The 26347-nt window shown below is 40.4% G+C and overlaps 1 protein-coding gene across 1 annotated transcript; it reads right to left on the reverse strand.

Moving 5' to 3' along the window:
- Positions 1–919: 919 nt before the first annotated feature.
- On the reverse strand, positions 920–4188 carry LOC134675985 (uncharacterized). Its single transcript, XM_063534297.1, has 2 exons — positions 4048–4188; positions 920–3967 (listed from the first exon to the last, which is right to left on the reverse strand). Exon 2 carries the CDS (start codon positions 3870–3872, stop codon positions 2724–2726), a length of 1149 nt encoding a protein of 382 aa, XP_063390367.1. The 5' UTR covers positions 3873–3967; positions 4048–4188; the 3' UTR covers positions 920–2723.
- Between the last annotated feature and the right edge of the window lie 22159 nt (positions 4189–26347).

Below are 26347 nucleotides of genomic sequence, written 5' to 3' on the forward strand. Positions count from 1 at the left end.
GAAACGGGTCACTGAATGGTTGGTCTCATTATAGTTTTTTACACATTCGTGAGCTACTGTTGTCCAAGCTCTTTTGTTGCCTTTCTCATTCATTCTACACCTTATTTTATTCACCAACGTCTGATTCAGTCTCTCGTTCAATCCATTGGAAAAAGGTGAGTCTACTGCTGTAAATATCAAAGGTATATTGTTGCTTCTCAAAAAGTCTTTAAATTCCTTCGAATTGATTCCTGGATACTGGTCTGTAAGAATCATACCAATATCCTCTGTATCTGATATAGTTTTAATCAGCTTTATAAAATCATTTGCATTTTGGGTTTTTGAAGTCGAAATGAATGCGTATCTAGAGAAGTGGTCCACTAACAGGTGCAGATATTTCTTAGAAGATCTTGAACCACCAAAACCTCCAATGGTGTCTATAGACATGATTTCGACTGGTTTGGTAGCTGGGCCCAACTGTGACATAAATCCATATTTATTGTGTGCTCTCGACTTATTTTTAATGCAAACTTCGCAGTTGGTGCACACTGATTTTATGTTTTGTATCAAGTTTTTAGCTGTATAAAATGGGCTAATCGTCTTCTGCATTTGTCCTATTCCAATATGACCTAGGTCAGCATGTATAGATTTCATAAGTTTTATACTAAATTCCTCTGACAAAATTATTTCTTCTCTTCTTCTACCCATTTTTAAGTATACATTGTGTCTTTCAATTAATTTTCCTCTTTTATTCTGTACTTCTGGATTTTCCTTCTGATCCCTTACAATGTCGTTGAGACTTATCAAATTTACTATCTTCAATTGTTCCTCAGTATTTTCATTAGGTTCTAATACAGGATTTCTGCTTAAGCAGTCGGCTTCTAAATTTTCCTTTCCCGGAGAATATTTTATTTTAAAGTCATACTGTGACAGGTAATAAGTTAAATCACCTAGTTCCTCATCAGTTCTAGATTTCAAATTCATGTTTTCTAGTGGTTTGTGGTCTGAATATACTGTAAATGATTTACCTATTAACCAGTATTGCCAATATCGTACTGCTTCCTTTATGGCTAAACATTCTAAATATATTGCTTTTTTCTTCTTCTGAGCTTGATTTAGTTTCTTTGAAAAATAGGCTACGGGTTTTTCTTTACCATCAGGCTGTATTTGTTTTAAAATCGCACCGACGCCTTCTAATGAAGCATCTGTATAGATTTGTATCGGCAAATTTTCATCGAATATTTCCAAAACTGGTTGAGAACATAAGAGCTCCTTTATCTTTTCAAATGCATTTTGGCATTCAGCGGTCCATATGAATTTCTGGTTCTTTCTTAATAGATTATGCAATGGGTCTAGTATTATGGCACTCTTCGGAATATACTCATGGTAAAAAATAATTTTCCCTAGGAACTGTCTTATATTTTTCTGCGTTCTGGGAATAGGAAAATTCTTTATTGAGGTCAAGTTATCCTTCAATGGCTTAACTGAATTGTTTTGTATTATATGACCCAAATATTTTACTGAGTCCGATGCAAATGTGCATTTCGTAAATTTTAATCGGAAGCCCTCCGTCCTGATTGCTTCCAGCAACTTTGTTAAATGTTCAATGTGTTCGGTGAACGTTCTGGAAAATATAAGGATATCATCGATGTAATTAACTGCAAAGTCCGTAAGCTTATATTTCCTCAATATGTTGCTTAAAATTCTTTGGAAGATTGCTGGCGAGGTCTTCAATCCAAAAGGCAGGCAGGTCCATTGAAAGTGTCCATCCTGGGTTACAAAACCTGTTTTCTTTCTGTCCTCAATCCGTAAAGGAATGGACCAAAACGCTGAGTTGATATCAAGTGTCGAGAAAAATGTACAATTCCTAGTCTTCATCATAAGGTCTTCGATCAGTGGGAAGGGCTGAGCTTGTGGTACTACTATTTTATTCAAGTCCCTAAAGTCGATACACAATCTGGATTTTTTATTCTCCTCTCTTTTAAATGCCAATGTGACCGGTGCAGCAAATGGACTATAGGATTCCTCTATTAACTTATTATCGAGTAACTTCCCAATTTGCTCTTCTATCTCTTTTTTATCTTCCATGGTACATCTATATGGCCTCTTGCTGCAATATTTGTCCACCAACAAGTCTATTCTGGCTTCGTACCCATTGACAGTCCCAACATCATATTTATGCCTTGCAAACACTGAGTTATATTTATTGATCAATGTATTTATTTCAGACTGTTGCTCCTTGTTCAAATGATCAATCTTTATCTTAAAATCCTCCTCCTTTATATGCTCATTAAAATTAACATAATATTCTTTTGTTGTGTTCTCATCATTCCCAGGAACTTTTGATTGGTTATGATTTATTTCTTCATTTGAAACTTCCACTTTCTCATTATCTTTTATGTTTGTACCCAGTACCTGATGTATTTCTAAATTCTCATCTTGAGTTAATCGAAATATTTTTATAAGGTCCAAGCCAATCAGAAAATCATGCATGAAATATTGTTCATCAACAATGGATATATCAACATTCTCTTCTTTGTTAAATATCTTTATTTTTAGGTTGGTCAAACCGTCCGTTTTTTTAACACCACCAACTGTTACTAAATTCTCTTCATTCAATTCGTTTCCTCTCCCTTTTAGGCTTAAGAGCTTAGAATTTATAATGGAAACAACTGAGCCTGGGTCATAGACTGCATTTATCAGATGTTTATCATTAATTAGTATGTTGACCTTCATCAGTGGTGTTAGTATTCGTTTTTTGGAACTGATTCATTTAACTCCGCTTCTATCAATGCATTATTAACATGTTTAATGAAGTTTCTCTTCACTTTGTCATCTTCTTTTGTACGAAACCAACATGCAGTCTCAGCGTGATAGCGGGTGCCTTTGTTTAACCCCTCACAAATTTTGCATGGCTTTAGATCCTCATTCTTGAAATTTGTTCTTGAGGGTCCATACTTCTTCTTAAATATGTAGCTTTTTTTGGTAACCATATGCTCATACTTGCTTACTTCATTGAACAACTCAACTGTGTCCTTCAATGCTTCTCTATCAATTTTGTTTAATATGTACTCCGGCAAACCCACTGCGATAAGGTCCACCAATGTACCAGAATCAATTGACTTCCTCATATCGAGTAAAAGTTTTTCCTTTTTTATAGCATAATCCAACAGTGAGCCATCCTTATATTTATACAGTAATGCATATGTAACTGGGCTCCACCCTTTGTTGACAAATGATTCACAAATTTTTTTTCTCCACTCAGACCATTCTGCATTCATTGTCAGTTTTACAACCATGGAACTGTACCAATCTGCACAACTTTTATCCATAAAGAGCCTAAGAACTTCAATCTTTTTTTCATCCGATATCTGGTAACGCTCACATTCCTTTTCAAAAATGTCCATCCATTGAGCCGCATTTGAATGTTTGCTAGTAAACTTCTCGATTACAAACTTATCTGCAATATTCTTCAAGCTGTGTTGTTTACTTTCCTGTGTACTTTCTATTAACTTTTCTAACAATTTTTCTAAAGTATTGGTCTCTTTCGTGCCGGCAGCAGTGGGTGCAGTAGAAGCACATTGGTCCTGATTCAATTCTTCTAGGTATCTGTCCGCAAACTGCACATTGCCGTCCTCATCCATATAAATTTGCTCTAGGTCCTCGGTTAGCGAGATCCAAATTCTCCTTGTCTGGTACCTTTTTGATAAACTATTCTTTACTTTACTATATGCCGCTGTTTTTATCAATTCTTTATGATGACCAACTGACTGTAGTCCGTCCGGTAATGCATAACTCTTGTTGTCTTCGGTGGTTATTGAGGTTATACAACAGACATTTGTTTTTTCGTCACTTCCTGGTAGTATTGTGAATTCAAAACGAAGCTTCGTCATCTTTCTTTGAAACTCGTAACTAGAAATGTCGTTTTATAAGATGATTTCACTTTTGTGGATATGAATTGGAAGGAAGAATAACTTCATGCGTTGCTCTGTAAACAAAGTTTTATTTTTAATACTACAAGGTTTAATGTTAACCTACACTGTATGTACTATTACTAACAATACCGACCTGTAAACAAAGAAACGACATTTAAAGTTTATTCCTGCTTTAGTCACTCCTTTCTCAATAACAAATAACAATTATAACGGCGAATATTTAAAGCGGCATTGCAATCTACATAACCTCACTTCCCACCTTTGACATGGCATTGACAGGTCAAAGCAAAGTGTGGCCACATTTAAAAAGGTAAACGATATCGTTTATTTTTTTACATATATATATATATATATGGAATGCTTTAATTTATACGTAAGTTAAAGACGCTTTTTAGGGTTCCGTAGCCAAATGGCAAAAAACGGAACCCTTATGGATTCGTCATGTCTGTCTGTCTGTTTGTCCGTATGTCACAGCCGCCTTTTTCCTAAAATATAAGAACTATACTGTTGAAACTTGGCAAGTAGATGTATTCTGTGAACCGCATTAAGATTTTCACACAAAATAGAAAAAAGCAATAAATTCCAAGGGGGTTCCCCATACTTAGAACTGAAACTCATAATTTTTTTTCATCAAACCTATACGTGTGGAGGGAGTATCTATGGATAGGTAAAATGTGTGTGTGTGTCCCCTCCCCCCTGTAACTTCTAAAATAAGAGAATGATAAAACTAAAAAAAAATATATGATGTACATTACTTATTTTCTATTTTTTATTTATTGATATTTAGTACAACAACAGCCGTAAATAAAAGTTTTACATATGAATGCTTACATAACAGATGGCCAATAACAGTTATCCATTGATAACATTTCATCGTAAAATTGAATGAATAATGTTTGTTGTGGATAAAATATTCTATGCAAATTTGAACCATATTATAAAGAATTAACAAAAGGGCGGGGCTCGACAATATGTGCTCATTTAAAAAACAAAGGTGGTTAGAATAAAAAAAACTGTAGTGTCAATCCCATAGGCGTAAAGAAACAGTTTAAACCACACCCAAAAGTAGGTCAATTTGGACCTTATTTTAATTAGGAAATAAGGTGTCATTAGTGAAAGGATTGTACGAAATTATGAAATTCAGTATTGGTTATTAGGAATACCAATCAAGTTTAAGGAAGTGGGGTTTCAGGATCATAGTAGGGGTCCATAAAATCCCGTGGAGATCATTCTTGGTCGCCTTAAGCGAAGCCGTCGGACGTGTTTCTCTAGTTTAGGAGGTTAGGTCTATCTAGGTTACCTATGTTGTGTCCTAGTCTGAACTTTGCTAGTTTCTCATGATTCTGGTAGAGTTTGGATTGGAGCATAATATAGTGTAATTTATTGTGGGGTTTTACTTGAATAATTTTAGAGAAATAAATTTAAATTGTGTTAATTTTAGTGGGTTTAATTCTTTTTGTGTTGTTTATTGATTTGTGGTTCAGACAAGTGCTAGTATTTAATATTGTACTAGTAAAGTTTAAATTATAAATCAATAGACTTATTAATATTGTAAAGTTAATTTTGTTCATAGAGTTTTCTTAATTATTTATTGATTTGTGCTCAGACAAGCGCTAGTGTGTAATAATATACTAAGTGAAGTCTAAGTTATAAATCAATAGAGTCTTTAATATTGTAAAGACAAGTCTTGAGTTGTTTCGAGTGAAAATTAATTAGTTTGTGTTTTAATTGTGCTTAATATGTGTAGTGTTTTGGCCTGGTTTATTTTAGTGATATTTAGCACTAGAATGAACTTGGTTGAAATATTCTATATATTAATTTAAATTTAGTTTCGTGAGTTATTTCGTATCATACTTGTGGGATAGAGAGAACTAGTTCCGATCCAATATAGTGTTGGGGGGTTAGTGAATTGGACGGGTAACCTCACGGTGTCAACTATAGTCCAAATTACTAACTTGCGGTGTTTTGGATAAAAACCAGGTGGGGGCCTGGCAGTTCCTGCTTTAATTAAGACTGGTTCACCCCCTAGGATCTGGAAGATTTGGGTTGTCATCTAGACTTCTTAAAGAAGCCAGGTTCTAGTCCAATTATCCCGTATCTATATACTTATATATTCACTTTTATATTACCCCTTTCCGGCCTTACTTTCGCTGTCCCAATCCACTGTGTGAAAGTATGGCTAGCACACGGAGAAATAGGTTTTTTAGGTCTAAAACGAGGTGTCTCCACTCGTCTTAGTTAGCTATAGCATAGAAATTACTCATTGCATATCGAGTAATTGCACGAGTAGGTAAATTAAATGTGCATCCCGGGATGCTAGTTTGCAAATATTTCGGTAGAATAGTTGGATAGTATAGCTGTTAGGGCTAGGTTTTTATTTGTTTGGACTAGGGTTTTGTAGGATTGATCTAGATTTATAGTTTTAATATATCAAAGCCATTAGATATTTACAGAAGGTAGCTAGGTTCCCTTTCGATACATTTGTGGCTATTTTATTGCATTCGTTGTTCATTATTATGGGTTTATGGGTTAAATTCAGATTAGAAATAGCTAGGATGTAGTTTGGGGTTAGGGATTGTTAGGTGTGTTACATATACTTATTTATGACTTATTGACAAACTTGACTTACTTATGACATGACTGTATATATTTGTTCCCTTGCAACGCTACTGGTAGAAATATATTGTGGGAAATACTAAAGTTAATAACCACAATATAATGTAGTATAGTAGAATCAATTTGCTTACAAAGAAATATTTGTTTTGCCTGTCCCTTAGCAGTTTGTATGACGATTACATTCTGTTTTCTGCAGATTATCTGTGATTTTCACACTTGACCTTAAAAATACAGGGTCATATATTATTGAAATTATATCAATGAGTGATTTATCCAGGCTAGATCGAGGCAGATGCAAGATCCGTGGTTTATTTTGGTACGAAAGTGTGATTCAAAATGACAACAATTATATTTTGGTTAATATTACTTCATTGATTACTAAAATGTATTACAAAATTGCAGAGTTCTGGAGAATTAGAGTGGATCAAATACTGCTGCTCTACTACCAGTATTTTGTTATGTTAAATTTTCCCTTTGATATCCTCTCATTGTTGACGAAAAATGTCACAAAATAATGATATGGTCGAATTTTATATCAATGAGTGATTTATCCAGGCTAGATCGAGGCAGATGCAAGATCCGTGGTTTATTTTGGTCCGAAAGTGTGATTCAAAATGACAACAATTATATTTTGGTTAATATTACTTCATTGATTACTAAAATGTATTACAAAATTGCAGAGTTCTGGAGAATTAGAGTGGATCAAATACTGCTGCTCTACTACCAGTATTTTGTTATGTTAAATTTTCCCTTTGATATCCTCTCATTGTTGACGAAAAATGTCACAAAATAATGATGGTGATGGCCTGTCATTATTAAAAGATGTCCCTTCTGGACCACAATATAGTTCCTTCAGAACTGGGGCGGGGATTCTGACCTGCAACTGGATGATGATCACGGGTGTCGCGGAGGCGGGGTGACATCTATACCCCAAAAACAAAATATTGTGACATTTATTAGTAATTGTACTTTGACCAATTGACTATTACATTTGACGGACTTTACTTACATTGACATACTTTACTGACAATTTGACTATGACAACAAACTTACATAATTATAACATACTTACTATTGATTTATTGATTACATTTTATTACAGACTTAATTTAATTAAGTCTGACTTTACTATAACTTGCAATGATCTTTCTTAGAATTATGACATATTTTACTCTGACGTATTTCACGGTTTAATAATTATTTAACATTATTGGTATTTATAGGCATATTAATTATTCATAACTCTTTTCTATTATGCGAAAAGGATTTTGGTTACTATTAACGGTTGCGACGAAGGGTCCTACATAGACACTAAACGATCATTTGGTCAATCTACTGATCCAATTCAAGCCATTGACTCATTTAATTAGAATTTATTTAGGTTATTTGCATTATTTTATAATAACTAGTAGAGGTAATTACGGTTTACGGTATTTTAAAGGATTTTAGATTTTTAGATTTTCTTATTGGAATTTTTAGTATTTTAGGAAGGTTTAGGTCTAGCTAATTAGTGGTGGTGGTGGTGGGTTATTTTAAGGAGAGAGGGGGGGGGGGAATGTTACAATTGATGCCGTAGTGACCAGGATTAAGTTTATTACTTTATAATAATTCGTATATTTATTACACTACCACTGGTTTTGGTATGGTATGATAAATCTTTGTATCATATGTCCCGTTTTGAAAACAAAATGGCCTCATGACCTTGGCCAATTTTCTTATTTGTAAGTTTTAATAACAATTTTATTTTATAATGTTTTTATTATTTTATTTTACCATTTTTTTAATATACTAAGGATGTTGTTGGGTCTTTCCAGGTACTACAGCGCTTCTGGTGTGTTTGCGGATTCACAAATAAGTAGATGGTTTCCAGGCAATAGGGAATGTTACGCGAAATTCTACGCAGGGGGCGCTACTACATACCAATCTATCTAATCCATCACAACACAATCATATCCATAATATCCATCACAATCTGGGGGTCTGCCGCGAAACAAGAAAATCGATATTTCGTTATCTAACTAACCTCTCTATCACTCTGGCATGTTCGAGCGATAAAGAGGCAGATTACTAAAAAAAAAATGATTTTCGTTTTTCCCTTGTTAACAAACCGCCTTGATGCATCAATGTCATATTTTATTGTATGTGAAAACTTGTCATTAAAAAGTTTAGGGCACAGTATGTATAAGTTATTCTATGGTTTACTAGCTAGTTTAGTGCTGCACTCTAGCGGCAGAACATTGCAGTAATACCCCTATAATCCGGAAACGGACCGCTTTCATTATGCGCCGTGTAGGTATGTGAGAGCTCCAACAGCTTCCGCTTTGAGTCTGGTGGCAAACAGATTAGCTAGAAACTGGCATAGTCTTAATATTATTATCTAAAATAAAAATAAAAATTTGATAGTAGGTAATTATAAAATTACGCGCAGTCAAAAATAAATTAAAATGTCAAACTCAAATTAATTTTAACTCAAAATGCCTACCTACATTTTAAATTGCATTTTGAGTTAAACTTAATTTAAGTTTGACATTTTAATTTATTTTTGACTGCGCGTAATTTTATAATTACCTACTATCAAATTTTTATTTTTATTTTAGACTTATTTTCATCCATATTTAATCAATAATATGCTCAATCAATTATATTTTAATGTCTACATTTAATCGATTATAATTTTAGGTTTTTTTTATGTTATTATAAATGTATATACATTATACATATATGTAATTATGTATATACATATACTTAATATATACATATATGGATCAATGTTGTCTGCAATAAATGTTAGATAACTAAATAAATAAATGTAATGTGAAAAAATAGGCAGTTTGTTAGCACAAACGTCTGAGATTTAATATTTAATGGAGACTATAGAGATGACAACATTACTGTTGCTATTTTATATCCTAACCTACTGGCGCAATTAGAACGATCAATTATTATTGATGATATTGTATTGTAAAACATTGGAAAAGTAGACCTATAATTTAGGTACCACAGACATAATTATATAAGCAATGTATATTTATTGCAGCTACGTGTACGTATAATATAAAAGCTTTAAGCTTTATTTATCATATCTCGTCCAAATGTTGATTTTGAGCCAAAATTCTTTTCTTTGTCTCTTTTCTGACTACCCGGCCACGCCCACGCTTGTTTTTCTGTATTCTATGAAATAATAAAAAAAGACGTGTGCTATTGCTCGTCTTTCTAACTGTAGGTACAGTCATCAGCAATAGTATTTTTGCGGGCCCAGTTGTGTAAGATACTATTGCTGATGACTGTACTTACTTATAGTATATTTTTACATGAGAAAAATTAAAAGCTAAATGTCATCTCATACAAAAAGTTTTACTTCGTCACAAAAAATAAGACCACGATTATAATTTTGACCATTTTAACTAAAGGATGATGTTCCGCTCCCATACAAGTTTGTCCCAACACTCGCTAAGCATGGGTGGTATATTGTTAGTTTCCAAACATGAAATGAAAGTCCCGATAGTTTTTAGAAATTCACGGTCATAGAACATTATACACGATGACTTTTAATAGGTGATCAGGAACATTTTTTTTTACTCAGTAATTTGATGTAGATCACGTTGAAGTCGTAATTAGGTACACTGAAACAAACTTGTTTTTTTAAATCATAATTTTAATTTTGAGATTATTTTTATCCGGATGTATATACGGATCGGCATAGCCATCCAAAGGGGGAACGCAGCCAGCCTTATGGGAACCCTTCCACAGGGTTCGGACCTGGGTGATCTAGCCTAATATACATATACATATTCGGCTAGATCACCCACATCATGTTATATATATGTATATTTTTTTTAGGTATTAGTTTTAGTTTTGTAGGTAATTTTATCCTAAAATCCTTGTCACTCGACTAATCGGTATCAATGAGTTATAGCCTCTTTGCAAACTTAGTGGCAGTAACTGATAATTGATCGATCACCGATCGTAATTTTCCTTCAATTAATCAAAAACTTTATTATTTACTCAGCCATACCAATACTGCTCTGTCTAAGTCACCCATAACCAGCAAGTTACGACCCATGCCTAGCAGAGCGTCAATACTCAAAACCGTTCGGATTCAAACTTAAGTTGGGAGATTTTTAGATAGAGAAAATGATAATATATTTTCCACCAGAAAAAGGGATTTCGACTCCAACTGACTCTAATTGTTTCGTTGCAGGGGATTGGAATGGTGAGTGATCCTTGGGCTCTCCCAGTAGGGTGTGATCAGTACGGTAACACTGGTATCCCGGAAGATAAAAAATTACATTAGAAGACAATCTGGTTTCGCACAAGGCTACCATATCAGCACAGGTACATCACTTACCAATAAGTCGAGCAGCTCAGATCGCTTGCCACGCACGCCATCAGCGTTCCATGTAAGTAATAAAACGTAGTTTAGGTGTGTTATACATAATTGTCTACGTGATGAAGGCAAAATACTGTTAAATAACATAGACATAGTTAACAGATGGGTGTGGTATCTTGAGGGTTTATATGAAGGTGCAGATTTGAAGAGTTGACAGAACTTGATCTAAAGACGGAAGAACTAGTACTAGAAGACGATCTGGGTCCAGAAATACTTAGAGAGAAATTTGATAAGGCAATTGCGAGACTTCAAAATGGTAAAGCTGCAGGCGTTGTCAATATTTACATTGAATTGATAAAATTTTCAGTTTGTGATCCAGTCATTGATTAAATTTTCTTGCTAACGAAACAAATACATACCATACCACAGGCCAAATCCCAAAAGGTTTTAAACAAAGTAAAATTGTAGCTCTGCTCAAACCCAATCATAATTTTGTGAGGAGCACAGAACCCTTAGCTTAATTTCGCACTCAAGTAAAACACTTTTAAAAATAATTTCGAGTCAGACCCATATAAGAGAATTACTTAGGCCCCGACCAATATGGTTTCCGCGAAAGCAAAGGTACCAGAGATACTAGCTCTTAGATAAGTAGACAGAAGGCTAGATGTAGGACTCGACACTCATATCGCCTTCATAAATCTAGAGAAAGCCTTGGATAATGTTAACCGGAGAGTAATGATGAGCATCGTGAAAGAAGTAGGAGTAGACTATAGAGACAGAAGGATAATCTACCAATATTACAAGGAGCAGGAGGCGTTGCTGGAAGTGGGAGAGGAAATTGGGAATGCAAGGAGTGCGACAGGGGTGTCCACTTTCACCTTTAATATTGTAGATATATATGTATAGAATACGCTATACGAAAAATTGTTAAAACAGACATGGGAAGGATAAATTCAATGAGGAGAAAATACATTTTATATGACTTGTAGACGACATCGCAGCATTTGCAGAAATTTCAGCTTAACTAGAACATCTAATGTTAACAGTGGACACAGTGTTTAACAAATTAGGCTTAAAGAGACAAAGAAAAGTAAAACTCTTACAACTTTAAAACTAGTCATCCTCCAATAGTTTTCAACAATACCCCAATTCAGCAGGTTGAAAGTTTTAGATATTTAGGCAGATTAATTACCAGGGATTTCAGGTGCACACCAGACATCGTTGCGAGGATTGTTATTCCAAAAAAGCTTACAACTACAAGAAAAAACTATTGAAATCCCTTTTGTCATGTAGAAGCAAGAAGCTACTGATTAAGGTGTACATCTAGTTCTAGAGTATAGCCCTTTATGAAACGTGGACAATGACCCTAAGAGATAGAAAGAGAATGGACACATTCGAAATGTGTTTCTGGACTTGCTGGAGGCGTATGGAGTGCATTAGCTGGAGAGACGGGATAACGAATGAGGAGGTGCTAAGAAGAGTAAATGAAAGGAGAGCTATCCTGAATTTACACAGACACTTAATTAATACGACACGACCACTTCTTTAAAACTATCATGGAGGAGCGGACACGATGCAAGCGGGGAAGGGGAAATCGAAGCTTTTTGGTTCAAGTGTAAGAAAAAGTAGGGATCGTGTCGTGTCAAAAAGTCCAAGAGCTGGCGCAAGATAGGGAAAGCTGGCAGATACTCGACCGAGAAGAGAATAACTCTTAAGTTAATAATGATGATGGGGCATATTATACTTAATAACAAGATTTTAGTCTACACTCAGGATTAAAACATCTACAGCGGTGTTAAATTGAGACAGAGTTACTTGTTTGGAAATCATCGATATTACTGTTCCCACTTGTAAAATTCTGTGAGACTACAGTTAGGTTTATGTTATTTAATGGAATACGAGTATGTTACTATCTATATTTTTTTATTCCTTTTTAGGTTTCCGTACTCAAAGGGTAACAACGGGACCCTATTACTAAGACTCCACTGTCCGTCTGTCCGTCTCTCTGTCTGTCACCAGGCTCTATCTCATGAACTGTGATATCTAGAGTGTTTATTTTTGTTTACTTGTATATTAGGATCACGAACCGAAGATACAATTTACATGCTGCTATAATTATTATGAAGATGATGATGATGAAAAGGGCACATTTATTATTGATCCCCACTTAAAGGCAATCGCAGCATGCATTATTATTATTATTTAAAACATTAAATAAAATTATCACTAAAAAAAGACTAAGTATAAAATACTAATGAACAAAACACCTACTTAAAAGTTAGCCGAGCTAGCTGAGGTTGCCTGTCCTGAAACATATCCAAAAAGGGGACATTATTGGCATGCTAGTTTGTCAAAAGACTGTCATTTCAAACATAGACACAGAGAATCATACTATCTCTGTCTTACACTAGTACTAGCACCCAAAAGAAAAGGTAGAGTATAGTTTTTTTTGTTCTTATTTACTGACAATTTGGTTTGACCATCTATATAGGCGTAACAGTTGAAATGTTCACAGATGATGTATTTCTGTTGCCGCTATAACGGTTCGCGAGATACAGCCTGGTGACAGACGGACGGACGGACGGACGGACGGACAGCGAAGTCTTAGTAATAGGGTCCCGTTTTACCCTTTGGGTACGGAACCCTAATAATAATAATAATCGTCTGACCCTTTCGATGATTAGGTAATTAACATACTTGAAACTACACGTAGGTACATAAATGGTGTATGCATTTCCATAACCCGATTAAGTTACACAATGGAATATTTATTGTTGACACATACGAGTTGTAAAGGGTGGCTAAAAAACGCAAGATTTAAATCAAATTGAAAATACTTTTTTTTCGTTATGATATTATTTGTTATAAAATTATATAACACACTAAATAGGGGTACGTGTGGAAATAACATGTCGAGAAAATGGCCTCCACGGCTTTACTGGAACACGACATACGCACTCTATTCTCAAATTTTTCCGTGAATTTGCATAAATTCGGCTGCATTTTTACCTATGCGCGTCGAAATTCCTCCTTCATACCATGGGTGGTTGAGGGCTTGTTGGCATAGACAAGATACAAAGAAGACAATAACCCCCATAAAAAATTTTTAAAGGTGATAAATTGCAAGAACTAGAAGGCCAAATTGTTTCACGGGCTGAAAACGCGTTGCTCTTTCGTATAACCCGTAATCTTTACAAACCCTAAACATCCCGCAGTCAAATAGTTTTTTTTAGGGTTGACAGCACTATAACGCAAAAATGGAAGCAAATTCAAATCTTGCATTATTTTTGGGACCCCCGTTTTATTACTTATTTACTCGTAGTCTCTAAATTTATGACGTTATAGAAACATAAAAAATAGAGCATATATAAATTTAATTTAAATTTAATTTCAGGAATTCGATATACCAAAAACCTGGGACTATGTAAGTATTTTAGTGCACTGCCTTATGCGAATATAGTTCGGATTCGGAAACCGCTACCAACTTTTAGTATGTTGTTGGGCATGGTATTGGGTCTCCAAAACTGGCGGGAGATAGCGGCGCCGGCCATCTTCACCTTTCACTTCACCGGAATGACGTCATCAAAATGATTCCCGCCTCGTTACGAATATTGCATATTGTACCCAAACTATGCATATACACAGAGAATCATACTATCTCTGTCTTACACTAGTACTAGCACCCAAAAGAAAAGGTAGAGTTCGAAGTGGGGTATTGAATGAAAGCCAATTAAATATGCTATATTTAATTTATACAGTGGGTACAAAGATATACAGTAGTTTAAGAGCCATTTACAAAAGAATCAAAATGATGTAATAAAATATTCGATTATTTGGGTTTTACAACCAAACCAAAAGTCGGACGTTAAAGCAATGTACTTACTACAAAATTAAAGGCGACGTCTGAAGTCATACACTGATATCAATAAAATCAATATTGGACCAAATATGTGGAAATTATGCATCAAAATGTAAACATTTGCCAATAAAAATTCACATTTGTTATTGTTATAATTATATGGAGTGAATAACTTCACACTTACCTACACGAATAAATAGTACTATGGCTTACGGGAAACGGTCGAAGAGAATCTAGCACAGATCCGGAAACCACTACGAACTTTTAGTATGGCGTTGGGGGGTCAATTATTGAAGAGGGTGTTTTTTTACCCGACTACGGCAACGCAAAAGGAGGGTTATGATTTTGACCGGTATGTATGTGGGTATGTATGTATGTATGTATGTATGTATGTATGTATGTATGTTCATCTGTTCCCTCATAACTTCTAAAGTACTTATTATATTTTAACAAACGATGTGTCATTCGAATCGTCTTAATCGTCCGCTGGTTATAGGCTATATGGCGTCACAAAAAAATGAACAATGCGCCCTCTAGAGGTCATAAAGTCACGAACCAAAAAACTAAAATTAAGTAATGATGATGTGTTATACATCATTGGAAAGAGCTCAATTAGCACATTTCAAATATATAAATATTGTTAGCTTTTACACCCGGCTTTGCTTGCATGCGCCAGATAAAACATTAATTTATCGGTTAGGTGATTCGAACTATGAATCTACAAGCGCTCTGGATTCTATCCGCGTGTTACGCGACTACGGCGATACAAGAAGGTTTTTGCAAAAGAAATTTGTTTGGCTGCTATACATGGTGTTTTTTTAATGTCCTGCAGCATTTTATAACGTGAATAGGTATAGAAGTCCTGATCAGCCAAAATGTACGAGTATGAAACGGTCAATATTTTTACAAGATACGTACGCGTTCCAAAGCCGGGCGCCTTCGGCGCCCTCATACTAAACGTGTCGGGCGGAGCCCGACGTACGCGTTGCAAAGCCGGGCGCCTTCGGCGCCCTCATACTAAAAGTGTCGGGCGTAGCCCGACGTACGCGTTCGAAAGCCGGGCGCCTTCGGCGCCCTCATACTAAAAGAGTCGGGCGTAGCCCGATATACGCGTTCCTAAGCCGGGCGCCTTCGGCGCCCTCATATTAAAAGTGTCGGGCGTAGCCCGACGTACGCGTTCCAAAGCCGGGCGCCGAAGGCGCCCCCATACTAAAAGAGTCGGGCGTAGCCCGACAAACGCGTTCCAAAACCGGGCGCCTTCGGCGCCCTCATACTAAAAGAGTCGGGCGTAGCCCGACGTACGCGTTCCAAAGCCGGGCGCCTTCGGCGCCCTCATACTAAAAGAGTCGGGCGGAGCCCGACGTACGCGTTGCAAAGCCGGGCGGAGCCCGACGTACGCGTTGCAAAGCCGGGTGCCTTCGGCGCCCTCATACTAAAAGTGTCGGGCGTAGCCCGACGTACGCGTTCGAAAGCCGGGCGCCTTCGGCGCCCTCATACTAAAAGAGTCGGGCGTAGCCCGATATACGCGTTCCAAAGCCGGGCGCCTTCGGCGCCCTCATATTAAAAGTGTCGGGCGTAGCCCGACGTACGCGTTCCAAAGCCGGGCGCCTTCGGCGCCCCCATACTAAAAGAGTCGGGCGTAGCCCGACAAACGCGTTCGAAAACCGGGCGCCTTCGGCGCCCTCATACTAAAAGTGTCGGGCGTAGCCCGACGTACACGTTCCAAAGCCGGGCGCCTTCGGCGCCCTCATACTAAAAGAGTCGGGCGGAGCCCGACGTACGCGTTGCAAAGCCGGGCGCCTTCGGCGCCCTCGTACTAAAACAGTCGGGCGTAGCCCGATATACGCGTTCCAAAGCCGGGCGCTCATATTAAAAGTGTCGGGCGTAGCCCGACGTACGCGTTCCAAAGCCGGGCGCCTTCGGCGCCCCCATACTAAAAGAGTCGGGCGTAGCCCGACAAACGCGTTCCAAAACCGGGCGCCTTCGGCGCCCTCATACTAAAAGAGTCGGGCGTAGCCCGACGTACGCGTTCCAAAGCCGGGCGCCTTCGGCGCCCTCATACTAAAAGAGTCGGGCGGAGCCCGACGTACGCGTTGCAAAGCCGGGCGGAGCCCGACGTACGCGTTGCAAAGCCGGGCGGAGCCCGACGTACGCGTTGCAAAGCCGGGTGCCTTCGGCGCCCTCATACTAAAAGTGTCGGGCGTAGCCCGACGTACGCGTTCGAAAGCCGGGCGCCTTCGGCGCCCTCATACTAAAAGAGTCGGGCGTAGCCCGATATACGCGTTCCAAAGCCGGGCGCCTTCGGCGCCCTCATATTAAAAGTGTCGGGCGTAGCCCGACGTACGCGTTCCAAAGCCGGGCGCCTTCGGCGCCCCCATACTAAAAGAGTCGGGCGGAGCCCGACGTACGCGTTGCAAAGCCGGGCGCCTTCGGCGCCCTCGTACTAAAAGAGTCGGGCGTAGCCCGATATACGCGTTCCAAAGCCGGGCGCTCATATTAAAAGTGTCGGGCGTAGCCCGACGTACGCGTTCCAAAGCCGGGCGCCTTCGGCGCCCTCATACTAAAAGAGTCGGGCGGAGCCCGACGTACGCGTTGCAAAGCCGGGCGCCTTCGGCGCCCTCGTACTAAAAGAGTCGGGCGTAGCCCGATATACGCGTTCCAAAGCCGGGCGCTCATATTAAAAGTGTCGGGCGTAGCCCGACGTACGCGTTCCAAAGCCGGGCGCCTTCGGCGCCCCCATACTAAAAGAGTCGGGCGTAGCCCGACAAACGCGTTCCAAAACCGGGCGCCTTCGGCGCCCTCATACTAAAAGAGTCGGGCGTAGCCCGACGTACGCGTTCCAAAGCCGGGCGCCTTCGGCGCCCTCATACTAAAAGAGTCGGGCGGAGCCCGTCGTACGCGTTGCAAAGCCGGGCGGAGCCCGACGTACGCGTTGCAAAGCCGGGTGCCTTCGGCGCCCTCATACTAAAAGTGTCGGGCGTAGCCCGACGTACGCGTTCGAAAGCCGGGCGCCTTCGGCGCCCTCATACTAAAAGAGTCGGGCGTAGCCCGATATACGCGTTCCAAAGCCGGGCGCCTTCGGCGCCCTCATATTAAAAGTGTCGGGCGTAGCCCGACGTACGCGTTCCAAAGCCGGGCGCCTTCGGCGCCCCCATACTAAAAGAGTCGGGCGTAGCCCGACAAACGCGTTCAAAAACCGGGCGCCTTCGGCGCCCTTATACTAAAAGTGTCGGGCGTAGCCCGACGTACACGTTCCAAAGCCGGGCGCCTTCGGCGCCCTCATACTAAAAGAGTCGGGCGGAGCCCGACGTACGCGTTGCAAAGCCGGGCGCCTTCGGCGCCCTCGTACTAAAACAGTCGGGCGTAGCCCGATATACGCGTTCCAAAGCCGGGCGCTCATATTAAAAGTGTCGGGCGTAGCCCGACGTACGCGTTCCAAAGCCGCGCCTTCGGCGCCCCCATACTAAAAGAGTCGGGCGTAGCCCGACAAACGCGTTCCAAAACCGGGCGCCTTCGGCGCCCTCATACTAAAAGAGTCGGGCGTAGCCCGACGTACGCGTTCCAAAGCCGGGCGCCTTCGGCGCCCTCATACTAAAAGAGTCGGGCGGAGCCCGACGTACGCGTTGCAAAGCCGGGCGGAGCCCGACGTACGCGTTCGAAAGCCGGGCGCCTTCGGCGCCCTCATACTAAAAGAGTCGGGCGTAGCCCGATATACGCGTTCCAAAGCCGGGCGCCTTCGGCGCCCTCATATTAAAAGTGTCGGGCGTAGCCCGACGTACGCGTTCCAAAGCCGGGCGCCTTCGGCGCCCCCATACTAAAAGAGTCGGGCGTAGCCCGACAAACGCGTTCGAAAACCGGGCGCCTTCGGCGCCCTCATACTAAAAGAGTCGGGCGGAGCCCGACGTACGCGTTGCAAAGCCGGGCGCCTTCGGCGCCCTCGTACTAAAAGAGTCGGGCGTAGCCCGATATACGCGTTCCAAAGCCGGGCGCTCATATTAAAAGTGTCGGGCGTAGCCCGACGTACGCGTTCCAAAGCCGGGCGCCTTCGGCGCCCTCATACTAAAAGAGTCGGGCGGAGCCCGACGTACGCGTTGCAAAGCCGGGTGCCTTCGGCGCCCTCATACTAAAAGTGTCGGGCGTAGCCCGACGTACGCGTTCGAAAGCCGGGCGCCTTCGGCGCCCTCATACTAAAAGAGTCGGGCGTAGCCCGATATACGCGTTCCAAAGCCGGGCGCCTTCGGCGCCCTCATATTAAAAGTGTCGGGCGTAGCCCGACGTACGCGTTCCAAAGCCGGGCGCCTTCGGCGCCCCCATACTAAAAGAGTCGGGCGTAGCCCGACAAACGCGTTCGAAAACCGGGCGCCTTCGGCGCCCTCATACTAAAAGAGTCGGGCGGAGCGCGACGTACGCGTTGCAAAGCCGGGCGCCTTCGGCGCCCTCGTACTAAAAGAGTCGGGCGTAGCCCGATATACGCGTTCCAAAGCCGGGCGCTCATATTAAAAGTGTCGGGCGTAGCCCGACGTACGCGTTCCAAAGCCGGGCGCCTTCGGCGCCCCCATACTAAAAGAGTCGGGCGTAGTAGCCCGACGTACGCGTTCCAAAGCCGGGCGCCTTCGGCGCCCTCATAGGCACTAAAGGGCGTAGCCCGATATAGGCGGCGCTCTGCGTGCAAAAATACAACGTAATATAACTTACTGATTTTTTTATATATTTACAGAGATTCAGAGGATAGCCGTGGTCGTATGCCACATTACTTTTAAGTTTATAATCGTGGCATACGACCACGGCGATCCTCTGAATCTCTGTAAATATATAAAAATCAGTAAATTATATTACGTTGTATTTTTATATAAAAAAATGGTAACATTTATAATATTTCCTGCTTGATAATTTTAGATAAGAATTCTATCTTGTTTCATACTTTTTAGAGCGCGATTTGCAGTAGTCGTGTTTTAGTTTTTGAACTTATTTTTTATCGACATTTGTATGGCAATTTTTTATTTTTGAGAAATTTGATTTTTAATCAACTTTTTAGGAAGGGTTCTTAATAACAAAAAATATAATGTACGAGGCACCTCTGTAGTTTTTATAGTTAGCTAGATATGGACGTTTGAAGATCGACATTCGTATAGCACTATTTAGCCATTTGTAAGGCGCTTTTCACATGTATAAGGCATTTTTTCGACATTATATGGCAGTATCAACATGTATTTTTTGTTGCATTTATGAGACCCTGACGACATTTGTATGGCACCTTCTCGACATCTGTATGACACTATGTCGACATTTGTATGCCACAATCGACATTTTTACGGTCAAAATAGCCATATAAATGTCGCCATACAAATGTCGTGACATGTCGCCAATAATATTTTTAGCGATATTTCCTACAAAATACAACCGATTCGCACTTATATATTTTACTATATATTTTAACACTATATTTGCAACTATTATTATAAAATAAACATTTTTATTTCAACTGCGTACCAACGTATTAAGCGCCCATACAAATGTCATTGTAGTCGTACCAAAATATATCGAAAGATATTCTTATCTGTTTTTAAATAAATTGATCTGTTTCCGCGTCCACATTCGATGTCAATGGTTGCCGTCGGTGTGACGTACGCGGCTGGTGCCGGGCTAAGCGGGATCGTCTCATCAGTCGGCGTAGAGGTAGAGGGAATTTCGGATTGATCCGACCCCGTGCGAGTACTGTTAGGCAAGGGCATAGCTAGCGACCTACTCGTTGACGCGAAACATTCGGTATCTGGGCGGGTTACGGGTTGAGCCTCCTCAGCTGGTCGACGTGCCTATGAATGTGCTTGCCGGTCGTAATATCGGATACCGTATAGTCGCTTGTTCCAGTAGCGCTACTTATCTTACCCGGCAGCCACTTCTCCTCCTTAAGGTATTGGCGGAACCAAATATCTTGACCTACCGAGAAAGTCCTACCTCCTGATCTCTCACTACTAGGCGAATTGTTTAGGACTTTCAAGTTTAAGTCGGGCTTAAGAGCATCCAACTTCGTACGAAGGTGTCTTTTCTGCAAAACTGCAGAGGGAGATTCACCAGTACTACTAGCATGGTTAGTATTCCGTTCCTATAGTGTTCTAGGAAGGTATGTAAAGCCATGTCAACATCCTTGGATTCCGTCAAGCCTTTTTAATTACCCTCTTTAAAGTCTTTACTGCATTTTCCGCGGCCCCATTAGACGCAGGATGGTAAGGAGGTGTAAATACGTGCTCCACACGCTCGTTTTTGATAAAACTATCAAACTCTGTGCTCGTAAACGGAGGGCCGTTATCAGTAACGACTTGTCTAGGGTTCCCAAACCTACTGAAAAGCTCGCTAAGTTTATTAACAGTGAACTTGGCTGCCGTACTGGGGACCGGAAATCCCTCTAGCCACTTGGACGTCGCATCAACGGCTACTAAATACGTTTTCCCGGCTATACGGCCCATGAAATTTAAATGAAGCCTAGACCAAGCTTGTGCAGGGCACCCCCAGGGGCGTGGTGTAGCGCGGGGAGGGTCGTCCGCGTGCACAGCGCACACTGTGCATGCGAGGCACTTACGTTCTAAAGCTTCATCGATTCCAGGCCACCATACGTAACTCCGCGCTAGAGCTTTCGACTTTACTACACCCATGTGTGGCTAGTGAATAAGATCTAAAATTTGTTTACGACAGCCTTCAGGCACGACTAATCTATGGCCCCACATTACACAACCTAACTCCTCATATAATTCAGATTGCCGGTTAAAGTATGGCTTCATCGCGAGGACCTCACACGTCTCAGGCCAACCATCGCGGATAAAGGACAGCAACCTTTGCAACATGTTGTCTTCTGCTGTAAGCCGCTTTAGCTGACTGTAGTCTAATAAGAGCGCATCTTGCACAAAGTGTAGATACGTTTGTTCTGGAACTACTTCAGCCGCGCTAGCATGAGCGTCTGCGCCGGGTGGTAACCTTGACAGCCCGTCAGCACAGTTTTGGTTCGTTTTGATGTACTCAATCTCATAGTCATATGCTGACAAAATTACTGCCCAGCGCTGCATCCTGCTTGCTGTTATTGTCGGGATCCCGGCGTTAGGCCCAAAAATGGAAACAAGCGGCTTGTGGTCAGTGCGTAAGACAAATTTCCTGCCATATAGGTACTGATGAAAATTTTTCATGCAGTAGATAATCGATAAAGCTTCCCGGTGGATTTGCGAGTATTTTTTTTTCAGCAGATGTGAGCGTGACGCAAATGCCACGGGGCGCTCCCCGACCGGGCCAGGCTGCGCAAGCACGCCGCCCATGCCGCGAGCGCTAGCATCACAGGTCACAATCAGAACCTTTTTAGGGTCGTAATGAGCTAGGTCATCTGTGCTAGTCAAAGCCGTTTTGACTTCTGAAAATGAACGCTCACCATCGGCATCTCAAATCCACTCGACCCCCTTGCGTAGCAAATTATTTAACGGAACTAGCAGGTAACTAAAATTCCTTACGAACTTTGCAAAGAAATTGACCATTCCCAAAAAGGACCGTAACTCGTTTACGTTCCCCCGTCCGTTGAATTTTCAAAATAGCCTCTATTATTTTAGTTTTATCCGCCTTAATTCCATTTTTAGAAACGATATAACCTAAATATGAGACTTCATCGGCTAAAAAGACACATTTACTTTTCTTTAGTTTTAAACCATTCTCCACTAGACGTTTAAAAACCGCGTTAAGTGCAAGTAAATGCTCCGACTTGCTTTTCCCTCCTATAATTACGTCATCCAGAAAGACCTGCACATTAGGAATGTCGCAAAATAAATTTGTCATGATACGCTGGAAAATACCTACGCTGGATGACAAACCAAAAACTAGTCGGTTGTATCTAAACAGACCCCTGTGGGTATTAATCACAGTGAACATTTTCTTTGTGTGATTATACGCCTGAGAAAGATCTATTTTAGAAAAATATTGCGCACCGTTTAACCCGACAAGCACATCCTCTATCCTAGGGAGGGGGTAACGGTCTACCAACAGTACCGGATTTAAGGTTGCCTTATAATCCGCACAGATTCTCAGCGTACCGTCAGCCTTGTTGACCGGCACCAGCGGTGACGCCCACTCGGAGCAGTCGACGGGCTCGATAATGTTCTCCCGCAGCATGGCGTCGAGCTCCGCGTCGACCCGCTCCCGCAGCGCATAGGGCATTGGCCGCGCACGCCGGAACACTGGCGTTACACCTTCGCGTACGCGCAGAGTCGCCCTGCCGCCCAAGTACCGCCCCAGCCCGCCGCTAAGCACTTCACTGTACCTGTCGAGTATATTACAAATTTCCTTATCAATTTTAATTTGACAATTGTGAATGTGTTGGTCTACGCTAAAATCTGGCAACCCTATCTTTAATTCAGTTAACCACTGCCTCCCTACTAAGGATGTATTACACTCTTCGAAGATAAAAAGTTCTAGCTTCTTCTCTCGATCCAAATACCGTACTGTGGGCCTAACGAACCCTATGGGATTTATTTTAGAATTATTGTAAAATCGCTTACTTTAATTACTGCTCTGCCCTATTCTGCGCCATTTCGTGCCAGTTGGGTATTCCGAGGGCTTAGCCTTGTACAGTAGCAAAATTTTACTACGAGCGTAGCGACTGTAGTGAGTAATGCGAAAAGTGGAATCTTGAGTGGTGCAAGAGTTTCAAAGCTGAGCTGAAAAGGCTGGCAGAATTTTCCCTCTGATCCTCCGCAATACAATCTGGTCATTCGAAGCCTCCATAAGGTATCTTGCTTACTCATCGAGGCGACGCCCGTTAGGCCTGCTAACATCTACAGCCTGAGGGTTTCAATACTTTCAACGTTAGATCCCGAACCACGCCAGGCCATAATAGTAAATGTCTAATTATTGAATTTAAATTTGTTGCCCGACTTCGGCAGAATTTGCTATCTATGCGTGCATGTGTAGGTACTGTTTGCATGAAACTACTGAATTGATTTCGATAAATGAGGTGTCAATTTATTTATCTTTGTAGCCCAGGTCACAAAAGCCACATTTTAACCGACTTTCAAAAGAGATTAGGTACTTAAAGAAACAGTATTTCGCTTACTTATCAAGCAAATTATTTGTTTTATAAATTAGGCACTTGTCCCACCACAAGCGAGTAAGCTATTAACTATCGACAATTTTCTCGCCCAAGAAATGAACAAAAGATTAGGATCCTGTGTTAGTAAAAGAGACACATATATAAATAGTTCATCGCTGGCTGTTCACACAGCCGGCGAGAACACTCGCTCCACTAGTTTGTCGCCGCGATAAGATAAAACTAGCTCAGTACCGACTCGCTCGGCGATGCTCGCTTCGTAGTTAGAACTGAAGCTGCGAGACCAATCAGTCTGCGTGTTTGGCTACGATGCACCGCCCGAGCGAGTGACACGAGTAATAGTCCGTCGCACTCGAACACTCGCCTATAGCCGAGCGACAAAACTATTATTGGAGCTAACACTCGCTTCTCGCCGCTCGCCCACTCGTTTCTAGTTTATCGTTCTACTCGCTTATCGCTCATCGTCGGCGGTGGGACAAGTGCCTTAAGGTTCTATTCGAAAATTCGTTTTCATGTATTTTATGTAATACTCGATAATTGCAACTGTTCTTTGCATAATATGAGCGCATTAAGGTAGAATTGTTGGTGAGCTTTATTTTTTTTCCACAACTTCCACAGTTTTAAACCGAAATTTAAAATTTAAATTGTGATGTATAGCTAAATAACCGGTTTTCTAAATATTATACGCAACATTTTATTTACGATTTTAGTTTAGCTATAAAATTGATATACATGCACTTTTTCCATAAAAAGTGGTATTTCTTTGTTTCTAGCTCTTAAACCATACATTTCTTTTCAAACAATGTTTAGGAGAATTGTAATAAATTTAATAATCTTTCATTACACTTAACACACATGTATGTGTGACTCATAGTATAGCTATAATTTACATTCTACGAAATTCGGCAGTGATTATTTGTATGACGTCATTATTCGTCACTGTGTGACAAAAGAAATGGTCTCTCGGCAGTTTTAGAACCCAGGTCATATTTCTAATAACATACTAGAAACTTACGCGGATTCTCCTGAAAATGACCGATTTGGATTTTTTTTAACTTTAACGCATTTGTACTGGCCAATACCTATATTTTGATGCATAATTTCCACATATTAGGTCTAATTTTGATTTTATTGGTATCAGGCTTCAGACGTCGTCTTTAATTTTGTAGTACATTGCTTTTAACGTTCGACTTTTGGTTTGGTTATAAACTATTTTTTTACATCAAACATTGATTCTTTTGTAAATGGCTCTTAAACTACTGTATATTTTGGTACACTAAACACTGTGTAAATGGAATATGGTATATTTAATTGGCTTTCATTCAATACCCCACACGATTATGTGCTAGGCATAGTTTGGGTGCAATATGCAATATTCGCAATGAGGCGGGAGTCATTTTGATGACGTCAACCCGCTGAAGTAGACGGCCGGCGCCGCTGTCTCCCTGCAGTTTTGTAGATCCAATACCATTCCCAACAACATACTGAAAGTTGGTAGCGGTTTCCGGATCTGAACTATCTCTTCGACCGTTTCCCGTAAGGCATAGTACTATTTTATTCGTGTAGGTAAGTGTGAAGTTATTCACTGCATATATAAGCATATAACAATAACAAATGTGAAAAAATAATCATCAACGTCACGGCGATGATGATAGAAACATCATTCGGTAGTTGATAACATTTATTTCTAAAAAAAATAATGTTTCTGAAAGTAATCGCTTTGATAGTCCACAATACTGTACCGTCTCTATCTTTTGAACTGGGAGTTACAAAAGTTATGAAAACATTTAAGAAAAAAAAAAACCTAAATGAATTCCACGAAACACAATACATTTTAAACATGATAAAATGATTGCCATACTGAGTTTTAATTACAAAAACCTTACATAAGATATCGCAGCCAATGTCGGTCGGCCAGTGTCCTGGGGACTAGTGACATTAGTTTTCATTGGAAATTGATTATAAAATAGTACTTCGTACATAGTGCAACGTGGAGGGATAGTGAAATATTGCCTTATTTTGAAAGTACATCTTTTATTATTACCTATCTATAATTAGGGTTCCGTACTCACAGGGTTCTGTTCAATATTTACACGGAACACATTATGAGAATAGCTCTGGAAGAGTGGACAGACGGTATTCCTATTGGCGGCAAAAACATTTCAAATCTCCGATACGCCGATGATACTACATTAATAGCAACGAGTAAAGAGAACATTGCGGAACTATTAAACCATGTTGAACGCACCAGCCTCCAGTTTGGCCTTAAAATAAACCGGCAAAAAACAAAAATGATGATTGTCGATCGAAATCAAAACAATGTTCCAGAAATAACCGAGATTGCAAATTGTCAAAAGTCGTACAGTCTTACATTTACTTAGGATCACTTGTAACTAATTCTGGAGGCTCTGCGGATGAAAATAAAAGACGAATTGCTATTACAAGATCTGCCATGGAGAAGTTGAAGAGGATATGGCAGGACAGAAATATCACCAAAGTCACCAAAGTCCAATTAGTGCGGTCTCTCGTATTCCCTATATTACTGTATGGTG

This window comes from Cydia fagiglandana, chromosome 23 (assembly GCF_963556715.1).
Source record: "Cydia fagiglandana chromosome 23, ilCydFagi1.1, whole genome shotgun sequence".
Classification (NCBI taxonomy): Eukaryota; Metazoa; Arthropoda; class Insecta; order Lepidoptera; family Tortricidae; genus Cydia; species Cydia fagiglandana.